The sequence below is a fragment of the Bubalus kerabau genome, chromosome 9 (assembly GCF_029407905.1).
Source record: "Bubalus kerabau isolate K-KA32 ecotype Philippines breed swamp buffalo chromosome 9, PCC_UOA_SB_1v2, whole genome shotgun sequence".
In the NCBI taxonomy this organism is placed as follows: domain Eukaryota; kingdom Metazoa; phylum Chordata; class Mammalia; order Artiodactyla; family Bovidae; genus Bubalus; species Bubalus kerabau.
The window spans coordinates 52,476,630-52,489,777 of record NC_073632.1 but is presented as its reverse complement, the minus strand read 5'-3'; the positions used below and the strand labels follow the sequence as shown (position 1 = coordinate 52,489,777).

At 44.7% G+C, this 13,148-nt stretch overlaps 1 protein-coding gene across 4 annotated transcripts in view; it reads right to left on the bottom strand.

Moving 5' to 3' along the window:
• Window positions 1-7,587, bottom strand: part of PREP (prolyl endopeptidase) — a 133,456-nt gene extending 125,869 nt beyond the window's left edge. For 2 of the 4 annotated variants that reach the window (XM_055535322.1, XM_055535323.1), the window contains exons 1-2: window positions 7,279-7,584; window positions 614-688 (exon numbers count right to left, since the gene is read on the bottom strand). In XM_055535322.1, coding sequence (XP_055391297.1) covers window positions 614-688; window positions 7,279-7,323 — 120 coding nt within the window. In that variant the 5' untranslated portion in view covers window positions 7,324-7,584. Of the gene's footprint in view, window positions 1-613; window positions 689-7,278 lie in introns of all 4 variants that reach the window. The other 2 variants (XM_055535321.1, XM_055535320.1) reach the window with 2 other exon arrangements.
• Window positions 7,588-13,148: the final 5,561 nt, after the last annotated feature.

Genomic DNA, 13,148 nt, shown 5'->3' with positions numbered 1-13,148 from the left:
TTAACAAAATGAGGCTTCACCTCAAAGTACTACATGTTTCTCCAAAAGAATAGGAAAATTTCATATTTTTAGACAGAGTAGAAAATTCTCCCCTTCATCCCCTTATAAAATATAAAAAGATACTGAGAATTCAGTTTACTTATAATATAGTTGTTGTATGGTTGTTGCATTAAAATCAATAAGTAATCTAAGACCAGCATTCAGTTTTCAAGACTTGGTACTGCTTCTTCAATATCATTTTCTTTCCTTTGGGAAAAAATGTATTAGGCAATTTTTTTCGTCACATAATTATTCTCTAGGTTTTTATTTTTCTTTGGTAAAAATTTGTTTTCCTTTTTTCAAATACTTCCATTTCAAATAGTTGGTTCATCAGTGTCCCTATAGTCCATAAACACTATTCAAAACAGCTATGTGATCTTCTATGGGACTACGAACACTTTCACCTTTTCTCATGAATCATTTCACAGAGAGTGGTAGTATAACACGTCTATTCATCATCCCACTGCAGACAACACAGGATAATACCAGGAGGGAAAAGCCATGGTTACCGATGTTTACGGTTTGGTCTGAGCTATGAAGACCACCTTCTCGTTCATCATAAGCCCTCATTTACCTTTGTCTGCTCACTGTCTGGGTCTTCAAGCCAAGCATAAGGGTCACAGATTTTATGCCCATGATAATCCTGTACCTGCAAAAGACAAAATGTGGTATTAGATAACTAGTGTCTAACCCCAACTACATCACTACTTTTCAAATGTGACGGAGATAGGAAAGGGGCAGTCTGAAATAGCCCAATTGGCTCACTGGCAACGTGTCTGCCCAAATTACCACATGAACCGAAGTTGGCAGGTTCTCAAAGGTGTCAAACCACCCTTAATGAAAAGAACATTTTAGCTGGAGCGGGAAGAGAGATGAAAGGTCAGAATAGGAACAGCTCTGTCTGTACAACACAAAACAAAGGCCTGCCACTGTGTTAAAGAAACTTGAAAACATGTTGTTGGTGGCCAAGCGCTGAATGACACAATGCAGTGGGGACACCGGAAGGGCCCGCTTGGGAGGGAGCCGTCACACACGGGTGCACTGCCCTGTTCTTGGTAAGCTTACAGATGCTTAGGAGATCTCCCGATGGTGTACAATATGATCAGTTTTGCCTTTAAGTCTAAACTACCAAAAAGCAAGTTAACTAATGAGCAATGATGCTCACTGACGTCAGAGAAAGCTGACTTTCATGCAATGAAAGAACATTTCTACAACTGAAGCTTCTACTCTATTCAATGTATTGTTACGAAATGCTTTCTTTCACTGTGTAAGAAAGGAGGCACAAAGGTATCATGCATTCAGACTACCCTGATACTTGATGAGATAAAACTGCTGAGTGCCAGGAGAGCCTGGCTGAGGGGACGCCTTCGGAAGCCCCCTCGTGGGAACTTTTGGAAAACCAAATTTCTGGGTGGGCCTGGTCTCAGAGACTGACTGAGTTTGGAAGACCAACTGGAAGTCACCACTCCCCAAGTGATTATGCCTAAAGAAACTACCGACAGATAAATACCCCAATAACACAGTAATGTGATTAATCTAATCAAATGAAACCACATGGACAACATCTTTCCAATCAAGTCTCTCTCAACAACTGAACAACATTCCATTTGAGGCTTCCTGTGTGCAGTTGTCTAGAAGACAACCAGTGTCTCAGATATTTTGTACATGTCTCCTTGGTTTTGTTCTGTAATACCAGAAGGTAAGGGCTATTCCCTAAGGAAGGCAAACACTCTCCTGGAAAAGGAAAACCTGCTGTTTCTACTGTTTATAAAAATTCTACTGTGGCTGTTGGTCAACTGAGACTCTCTCCCAAGCCTCAGACCCCTGGCTTTCTGCAAGGGGTCAGCATCTGTCCTCATCTGGTGCTGCGGAGAGAGTACCTGGAGACAGGCACACCTGGAAGAACAGGCAACTGAGATGGAACATAAGAACTGCTCAGCATATAATGACCAACAAGTGCAAGGCACATAAAACCAGATGAAAGCCTTCCCGATGAGTCTTCCTAGAATTATCAATTTTCAATCCTTACCAAAAACCTCTCTAAATTTTAGCTGATTATCACCACTGAAGAAAAGGTTTTCTGCCCTGTTTTCTCATCTGCAAGTCTCTTATATTTTACACACCTTGAAATGGTTGCAAAACATGCTTACAGTAACAACCATCTTTTCTCTGACAATAGGAATCAAAAAAATGTAAAGTTGTGCAAGATCTTCCAACCCAGTATTTTTAGGAGCAATGTCACGCACAAGATGGCAACATGCCCAGGGCCACACAGAGTTCAGAATCAGAGCTGAGACTCAAAACAATCTGCAAACAACTTTCCCCCAAACATTCCTCGGAAGGGACGGACCGGACACTTTAAAAATGTTCCTCAATTCAGTTCAGTTCAGTCACTCAGTCACGTCAGACTCTTTGCGACCCCGTGGACTGCAGCATGCCAGGCTTCCAGAGTTTACGCAAACTCATGTCCACTGAGTTGCTGATGCCATCCAACCATTTCATCCTCTGTCGTCCCCTTCTCCTCCTGCCTTCAATCTTTCCCAGCATCAGGGTCTTTTCAGATGAGTCAGTTCTTCCCATCAGGTGGCCAAAGCATTGGAGTTTCAGCATCAGACCTTCCAATGAATATTCAGGACTGATTTCCTTCAGGTTGGAATGGCTGGATCTCTTTGCAGTCCAAGGACTCTCAAGAAGACTCATCAATTCTTCGGCGCTAAGCTTTCTTTCTAGTCCAACTCTCATATCCATACATGACCACTGGAAAAACCATAGCTTTGATTAGACGAACTGTTGTTGGCAGTGTAATATCTCTGCTTTTGAATATGCTATCTAGGTTGGTCATAACTTTCCTTCCAAGGAACAAGCGTCTTTTAATTTCATGGCTGCAGTCACCATCTGCAGTGATTTTGGAGCCCAGAAAAATAAAGTCTGACACTGTTTCCACTGTTTCCCCATCTATTTCCCATGAAGTGATGGAACCAGATGCCATGACCTTCGTTTTCTAAATGCTGAGTTTTAAGCCAACTTTTTCACTCTCCTCTTTCATTTTCATCAAGAGGCTCTTTAGTTCTTCTTAACGTTCTGCCATAAGGGTGGTGTTATCTACATATCTGAGGTTATTGATATTTCTCCTGGCAATCTTGATTCCAGCTTGTGCTTCATCCAGCCTAGCGTTTCTCACGATGTAGTCTGCATCATGAAGGAAGGAAATGGCAACCCACTCCAGTGTTCTTGCCTGGAGAATTCCAGGGACGGCGGAGCCTGGTGGGCTGCTGTCTATGGGGTCACACAGAGTCAGACACAACTGAAGCGACTTAGCAGCAGCAGCAGCAGCAGCAGCACCTTTCCTTTCCCTATTTGGAACCAGTCTGTTGTTCCAAGTCCAGTTCTAACTGTTGCTTCCTGACCTGCATACAGGTTTCTGACGAGGCAGGTCAGGTGGTCTGGTATTCCCATCTCTTGAAGAATTTTCCAGAGTTTGTTGTGGTCCACACAGTCAAAGGCTTTGGCATAGTCAATAAAGCAGAAGTAGATATTTTTCTGTAACTCTCTTGGTTTTCTGATGATCCAGCAGATGTTGGCAATTTGATCTCTGGTTTCTCTTCCTTTTCTAAATCCAGCTTGAACATCTGGAAGTTCATGGTTCACGTACTGTTGAAGCCTGGCTTGAAGAATTTTGAGCATTACTTTACTAGCATGTGAGATGAGTACAGTTGTGCGGTAGTTTGAGCATTCTTTGGCATTGCCTTTCTTTGGGATTGGAATGAAAACTGACCTTTTCCAGTCCTGTGGCCACTGCTGAGTTTTCCAAGTTTGCTGATGCTACTAAAACTCAGACATATCCAGAAACTTAACTTTTCATAGAGGGGGAAAGATTAACGGCAAATCTTAGTTTTATGGCTAAGTGAAAGTGCTGCCACATGCTAGACCCAAAGCAATGAACGCCTGCTGAATATCCATACTATTGTGCCTGATGTTTTAAAGCACCTTTGTAAGAGAGCTGATTATATTCCCATTTTACAGCCACAGAATGCAATTCACAGAGATTGGAAGGGTGAAGACTGTAGATCTGCTGTGAGCTAAACACTGTGCCATAGTCACATTTATCTGATCTGGTCCTCACTGTAAGGCTACTACCAACTCATTTTTCCAGATGAGGAAACTGAAGCTGGACACAGTTAAAGCAGCTGACAAGGGTCAGATGGTTAACAAGCAGGAGGTAGAACAGAGATCCCACCTTGAGCAGACCCCAAAGCCTGAGGACTTGATCTTTTGCTAATGAAGCAGACCAGTTGTGAATTGGCAGGCGCACAGCTGGACCTTTACTCAGAACCCAGTGTACCCTACTGGACTGCCTACTGATGGTGTTCACCTCTGAGCAAACAGCCTCAACTTCCCAGTACCTGCCTTATAATCTAAAGCAGACTGAAGTCAGTTACTGAGTAGACATTTCTAACCAGGACAAGAAACAGATTCTCTCCAGGACAATCCCAGGAGCCATGCGCCCTCCCCTCATCCACCTGGCCCCTACATTTTTCTTTCATAAGACATTTTCCTACAAATAGGGTGATCTCATAGACCACATCCCCTGAACTCAAGCTATATAGTACCTGATTCTCCCATCTGATTTAAGTTCGTAAACCATTCCATATTTTCCAAAGAAGCTTTAAAAAGAGAGTTCTGATAAGACACTATCACTATTAATATTTCACTTGTTTGGTCAATAGTTTGCCTGCTGCCTCTGGGACTAAGTGCATATTTGTACACACAGCAGGCAGAGCCCACCAAACCTGGCCCCATTTTATCTTCCCTTTCCAGCTGCCGTCCAAGCTTACATCCCAGATGTTCTGGTCACAATGGCCTTCCTGCCATCCAAAACAAACGCAATTCCATGACTGTCCAGCCCTACATAACTATGACTTTAAGTCACATGACGAGGAATGTCCTTTCAACCTTAACCAAATGACCAACTTCCAGCCTCAATTCTCATACTGTCTCCACCTCCTGAAGCAAATTAATGCCTTTCTCCTCTGTGTTTTCTACTCACCCTGCACACCCTGCCGCTGCAAGCCTGAATTCCCTGACAGCAACACTCTCGGGGGATGGGCCACAGTATCACACTGGAACAGCATGGTTTCCAAAAATCTGATAGCTAATGCAGAAATCCATCCAATGGGATTGCAAGCTCCAACCCCACAGCTCAGCAAGAGACTGCTCAGTGCATGGCTGGAAGACGCTAAAGGGAGAGAGACAGAGAGCTACAGCAATGGGTAGCACCTGCTGGAGAGAAATAAACCCATCCTAGATCAAGGCTACAATTTGAGTAAATGCATAAGTCAAGCCTGCGTTAGTAATCAGGACTCTGTCACAGGAAAAAGACACTGCCCACAGGCTGTCAGGGTTGGGATGAGTAACCTGTGTGATCTACAGAGCAGGGTCCAGGCTGGACCAAGTGCTACATTTCCTCGGCCTTGAGGCTGATCACGACTCCTCTGATGCAAAAGAACTGGAGAGTATTAAAATCCATGGTATACTCTTTTAAGTTAATTGTTCATAATCTTTCTGACATCTTCATAAAATCCTCACTTAACCCTTTCAAGAACTATTAAACACAGATTAGGTGAACTGCAGCGTTTTGGTAACCCCAAAAGTGAAAAGTTAAGGAAGAAACACCCCTCCCCCATTTAAATAAAACAAATCTAAAACAGTACTTATCAAATGCTATAATTTTCTCTCTCCTGAAAACTCAAAGATCCTCAAAAACCAAACCAAGATATTTATGCCTTCCCATTGCTCATGTCTGGCACACTGCAGGGCCAGGGCATCGCCTGAATGAACGAACGATTGATACTCTTACTACAGAAGCAAGTAAGCTCTGTTGTTAGCCAAGCCAGCCCTAATAGTTCATTCAGGGAAGAGAAGGCCTGTAACAGGCAAGGGATCGGCCAAAGGGCATCCAGGGAGGGAGGGACAATGCCACAACTAGCACTCAGGTCTTCTTACTTGGTCTGTCCCCTTTCCATGCCTGCTGGATCACGTTACTCCTGTTGCACAAAGGAAACAACTCTTGAACCAAGGGCTTCTTGGGCAAGTAAATTTAATAAGCAAGCAGCTGAACAGACGGAGAAAACATGGTTACCAGATGGCCACAGGTCAAAGAAACCATGAATGCCTTAGTACCACTTGGAAGTCTTAATTTAAAACAACCCTTACATCCTTCACTCTAAAGCCCCAGAACCCTTTACCTCAAAAATGAGAAGTGGTTTAAAGTACAGACTTCAGGCACAAATCGAGTGCCTGAAATCGAGTGCAAAGCAAGCAGAAAAAAACTAGAAGTGTATTATACAAAAATCTTTTTATTCCAACTCTATTTTAAGTCATCTGAGGAATCTGGCTATTCCTACGAGAATTATGCCCACAACATTTGGATTTACTCCAGTTCTTAAGATGCCAAACTAATTTTTACACGCAAAAAAAAAAAAAAAAAAGGTGTCTGCCCAGAATTCCACCCACGGGATCTCCACAGTGACTCTGAGGTTATCTACAAACTGAGGGAAATGGTGGCTAAGCCCTGCACTAGGCAAAACACTAGGCAAAACTTGATTCTGCAAAAGGCCACCCTGTCCTCTTCTGAGGCCTCCTCTGGCCCCGCCGACTCTGCTCTGGTTTGGGAACACGCGGATCAGCACTGTCACACCACGGGGCCCTGCCCCACCTTCCACGGACTCGATCTCCGCCCTGAATACCCAGCGCCCGCCGCCAGCACCCGGCAGGGGGAAGCGCTCCACACACGTTTTAAAAATCGAATGAATGAACTTCAACTCTAAGTATTTTTAATTTGTGAGTTGAAAAAGTTTGCTTTTGTCTTCTAATTGGACATCATCTACACACATCCACACTTTCTCCTACCACCATATTTAAGCAAGAGCCTCTTCCAAGCAAAAATGCAGTGACACGTTCTGTCTTCCCACTCTGTTAAGACGCCCATGCCCACCTGAGTGTTCGCCCTTGACCCCGATATCTTGGGAAGTGGTCTAGCGGCGGCTGACCACCGGCTCCGCCGCCAGCGGGCGGAGGGTGACGGCCACCAGGGCCCCCGCGCCTCGGGAGGAGCCGGGCGCCCCCAGCCGGGTCTCGCAAACAAAGGCCGAGGGGGAGGGGAGAGCAGCGGGTGAGGGGCCGCAGGGGCTGAAGGGCCGCGGGCGGCGGGTCGTGGGCCAGGCGCAGCTGGGTACTCACAGCGGTTTCGTCGCGGTACACGTCGGGGTACTGGAAGGACAGCATGGCCGGGGACGCGCAGGGGCGGCGTGGGTTCTGGGGCGGGCGCGAGCGGGCCGCGGGGTGAGGCGGGTGCCGGGAAGGCGACGGCGGCGACGGGCTGCTCTCGACCAGGACTCTCGGCCGGGACTCAGGACCGGACCGGCTGCGCGGCGGCGAGGACGTGCGGGAAGCAGGAAGCAGCTGTCGGCGAGGCCCGGAGCCCCTCCCCGGCGGGCGGGCCCAGCGGCGGCGGCGGCGGCAGCAAGAGGGAGCGGGCGGCGCCGTGCGTGCGCCAGGCCGGGTGCACAGCTCCCTCTGCAGGAGCACCGGCCCGCGCCCGCGCCGCCGCCCGGGCCCACGCCTGGACCACCGAGCCGAGGGTCCCCGCCACGCCAGCGGGGCCAGGGCGCCCGGCACGCGCCAGAGAGGGACCCGCGCGGGCCGGGGACACGCCCCGGCCCGCGCGCCGGGCACACGTGCGATCACGCCTGCGGGGCCACCACGCCTCCTGGCCCCTCCCGCCCTCCCCGAAGTCCCCCTGCTGGCCGCTTCGCCATTGCAGCGCTCGCCGTACCTCCCTCAAGCCGAACGAATCGCGGGGTTTGCTTATTCGGTTCTCTCATCGAATTGAAAATTCCTGTTCTAGGACTGGGTAGGGGCGGCGAAGAGAGACCTGGCCTCCCCAGCCTTGAGAGCGGAGGTTCTTGAGGTGACCTAATTTCCACCGCCTGTGACCCTGTACTTGGAAGGGCAGTAATAATGGATGGTGAGGACTAAGAAGGAAACACCACCCGTATCCTCAACACCCCTGGTGGGCGCTGTGTGATTGGGCAGCTGGATTATTTAGGTGCTATGAGATGTGAGAAGGACATCTGATGAGTCCTTGGGCTCCCCAGGTGTCTCAGTGGTAAAGAACCCTCCTGTCAATGCAGAAGAGGCAGGTTCAATCCCTGGGTTGAAAAGATCCCTTGGACAAGGAAATGGCAACCCACTCCAGTATTCTTGCCTGGAAAATCCCATGGACAGAGGAACCTGGCAGGCTACAACCCATGGGGGTCGCAAAGAATCCAAAGCGACTGAGCAGCACACATGTCTCAAATTTACCAGTTGAGAAGGGACCAAGGTGGGAGGATTGAAAATCATCTAGGGTTTTTTTGTTCATCCTTCTGGTTCTTCTATCGGCACGTCTTTTCTGCCAATGTGTTGTTTATTAAGCATCTTTTATTTTGGGGGTGGGGGCAGGGCAGGAGGTATTAGATGCTTGACCTCAAACCCATGATATTTTAACAGTTATATTTATTCATCCTTGGGCTAGTGATATGTGTTCTGGCCTTGCTTTCTGAACTATCAGGAAGAAGCTTTACAGCTCCAGTTATCAGAGGCTGATGGCTTCCCTGGAGGTCCCCATCCCTCAGAGGCCTTGTGCTGTGGGAATAAGTAGCCTGCCAGGCTCCTCTGTCCAGAATCTGTTAAGACTGATGCCTCTGGCGTTTGCCCAGATAACCCATCCTTTAATTTGACTCTGGTTTCCAGGTAACTAACTTACTGACTGATGAAAGTGCAGTCAGTGATTTCCAACTGCTTTCCCCCAAAGATTTATGTTACGTTTTCCAGTGTGACTCTTAATGAAAGTCTTATATTCCTGTGTATATCTAATCTCCACAAAGCATCATAAAGTGTGCAATATTAATAGCACTTAGAATAAGAGTGAGGTTCTCTTCTTGGCCCTGCCACTAACTGTTTCACTGGCTTTGAATGAGTCCTTACATCATCACTATTTTTAAGTTACAACAGGAGAGAATTGGATCATGTGGTTTCAAAGAATTCTGAGATTCTTTAATTCTAATCAGGAACTCAAGTGAAGTTGTAGGAGCTTCAAAACTAACCCTAGAATTAAGAATGAAATTGCCATTCACTGGAGAGTGCTGTCCATACCTTGTGGACAGATGGAGGTGAGAGTAGGAGGCGAGACAGTAATTGTCGGTCTACCGAAAGGGCTTTCTCTGTAGCTTTCTTCTGTTTTCAAACCATCCGCCAGCACAGCTTTGGCTGAGTCCATTGCTGGGCCTGAGGTTCTTACTACATTCATAGATCTGATCTTTTTTAGGAACTGTAGCTGTTCCCTCCCAATACCCTTCTCTCGATATAGCTGTGTGTTTAATAGGTTATGTGAGGTGTCTGGAATTACAGCTGTGAAGTCTGCTCCCTCCTCCCCTTCTCAGCCTAATGCCTAACTGTATTAAATACCAGAATGGGAGGACAGGGCTGAATTAAATCCAGATTAAAAACTGGGGCAGAGAGAGTGGATCAAGAATGAATTTTTGATTCATTTTTCTACTTCAGCTTATGGAACTTATTTATACCATTTCTAATGAGGTTCCCAAGTTAGGTGAGTTTCCAAGTCAGGAGAGAGAAATATTTTTTCCTCTTCTGTTATTAGGAGAAAAATCAGGTGTGGCCCCTACGTGTAAAATGAACTTGTTTCATTTAAGTAAGAAAATATGAAATGATCTATTCATCTGTTTTAAATTTAGGACTTAATATCTTTTAGCAAATACATAATATGCATTACAAAAAATGTGTCTGTTCTAGATTCTTGACTGTAAAATTAGAGATAAATTAGGGAAGAACAGAGAGGAAAAGAAAATGAGATAGACAAAGCAGAATGGAGAGACAGCATCCCACATTTGATGTGATCAAGAAAGGTGAAAAAAAAAGCACAAAAAATAATATGGAGACACAATGAACACATGGCAACACATGTGGAAAACCAGCACTGGACACAATCCTGCACAGAAGAAACCTCATTATATGGCATTTAGAACATTAATGTTAAAACTCTTACGTTTTCTTGGACACAATCCTGCACAGAAGAAACCTCATTATATGGCATTTAGAACATTAATGTTAAAAATCTTACGTTTTCTTGGAACTTTTACAAATCTTGAGTAGTAATGATGGACCCGCTAGTGTTTTTATCATTGACAATAAGCAGTGTATCTGACCTGCCCACAAGAGGTTGTCCACCCTGTTCAGCATCTTTGAGCTTCTCTGGGCTTACTGAGTAGCAACCAGACTATTTTTCCATTTACTACTTCTTCTCTCAGGTACTCCTTACAGGTGTGACCTGTAGTTAATTCTGAAGAATTAAATCTACATTCAAGTTCACTGCATTAGTCTTACTTGACATTTATAGTTTAACAATTTCATTGTAGGCTGTAGCATAGTATTATGGCCTCTAATAAAGAATTAATGCTGAGTTACTTCACTCTGTATAACAGGCACTAGGTTCATCCACTTTACTAGAATTGTTTCAAATTCATTCTCTTTTATGGCTGAATAATATTTCATTGTATATATATATATACCATATCTTCTTTATCCATTCATCTGCCGATGGACACCTAGGTTGCTTCCATGTCCTGGCTATTGTAATCAGTGCTGCGATGAACATTGGGGTACATATGTCTTTTTCTATTATGGTTTTTTCAGGGTATATGCCCATAAGTGGGGTTGCTAGGTCATATGATAGATACTTGTGTTGTTGTATGGCAGAAACCAACACAACATTGTATAAATTAAAAAATATATATAAATATATATATATATTTTTTTTTTTTTTTAAAGAATTAGTGCTGGAAAACATAGTCTTCAGCTCATAACTCTCTGCACCTTTGGAGATTCAGGGCCCTATAACCTAAAGAGTTTGGTACCCAGCTGGTTCAGGTGTTGCCTCATCCCCTAGAACAGTCTAAGGTCTTGAAGCCCTGTCTTGCTGATAGCTCACATTCCATTGAAAGGTAGCTAACAGAATTTCTGACTCTGTACTAGCCTTACCATTTTCCTCCTTTCTTGTAGGGAGGAGGGGGAAAGGAAACACTTGATTGTTTTTATAGAAGTACTACCTGGAAACTTCCAGCTTGAACCATAAGGCAGACTAAATAGTTTCTGCTAAACAAAAAATTGTGACTGCATCGCCAGGCTCCTAGGGAAACTTTGCTCACTCCCTCCAAACAGACTGGATGTTAAAAAAAAAAAAAAAAGTGAAATCAGGAGAGTGAGAAGCAATTGAGTCACCAGGATAAAGACCTTCAGGGGGCATCATGTACATTGCATTCTGTGTATATGTTACCCTCTGGATTTCTGCAACTTAGTTTCCATGTACACACTCCAGGAAGACTGCCCTCAAAGCTGATAACTATATCTGAGTTGTCTGTTACAAGGGGTCATCTTTGAAGGAAAGCATCCTAATGTAGGGGCTTCCAAGGTGGCTCAGTAGTAAAGAGTCTACCTGCCAGTGCAGGAGACTCAGGTTTGATCCATGGATTGGAAAGATTCCCTGGAAGAAGAAACAGCAAATGGCAACCTACTCCAGTGTTCTTGCATGAGAAATTCTGCGGACAGAGGAGTCTGGCAGGCTACAGTCCATGGGATCTCAAAGGAGTCAGACATGACTCGGCGCCAAGTTAGTTGGCAACTTACAACAACATCCTAATGTAGGCCCAGAGGTTTTCTACTGATTAATCCAACCACAGCTTAACTCACAATCACAGATCATGCAAGGAAACAATATTGGGTTTAATCTGTTAGCATTCTATAACATTTTCACACTCCTCTGAAATCCTCTGCATTGCAAGAGGCTGTGAGTCTGAAAACTATATTTCCAAAATGTCCTTGTCAACTGGTTCTGGCTAGGTTCTAAAGAGGTAGAAGGGGAGGGACTACTTTTCTCTTTTTATCTAGATGCTGGCAACAGCAGGCACCTGCAGGTCATAGCCACAGCACAGTTGGATCTGAGGAAGGGAACCTTCACCTAAAGGGTCGGCAGCAAATTTGTTCATTTCAAACACACTGTGGACTCCAGGCTCTGGTGTCATCTGTAGGAGTGCAGGCTGTGGGCTTCCTATGGAGGAGTGGAAGGGTGAGTGCTGGTATGGCTGGTATCATGGGGTCTGCCACCACTTCACCCTTTGTTCCGCCAACCTTAGGAGAAAAAGTGGCTCAGGGCAGTGATTAATCTCTAGGTAACACCACCTTTCCTTTTCAATCTTCCAGGCCCAACCTACTTGTATAACAAATTGCTTGTATTAAACTCCCTGTTTGAAGTATCTAGCATGATTTATTTTTTCTACCTAGACATTTTTTAAAGTAAGTGTAAGAATAATTAACAAGCAATGTTTAGACTCTGAGAGTTTTAGGTGTTGGAAAGATCAAATGCATAATATAGAATGCCAAGATATGAAGTGCTTCCAGAAAAAAAAAAAAATGCCATCCCTGGAATAGTAAGTTGTAAGCAAATATTAAAATGACCAACTGGATTTGGAAAAAATAAAATATAACTTAACAGAAATGAAAAATAATTTGGTGAAATTAAAAAGACATAGACTAAATATCAAATTAGAAAGTTAATGAACTGAAAGGTAGTTCTGAAGAAATGACACTGAATGCAACACAGAGAGACAAAGAGGTAGAAAATATGAAAGAAAAGGACAAATATTAAATATAGAGAAAGTAGAAAAGCCATTTGATCTTTATATGTTAAGAGAACAAAATTCCATACTCATTCATGAAAAAAGATCAAGGAAAAGTAGGCATAGAAGAGAATGGCCATAAGCAGATTTCAGTAACTATAAAAAAGAAAAAAAAACCCAAAAACCCCAACCCCCCAAGCTGCTGCTGCTAAGTCGCTTCAGTCATGTCCAACTTTGCGACCCCATGGACTACAGCCTACCAGGCTTCTCCGTCCCTGGGATTTTCCAGGCAAGAGTGCTGGAGTGGGGTGCCATCGCCTTCTCCAACCCCCAAGCTACAATCATGTAAAATATGGAAGCATTAGAATCATTCCTTGT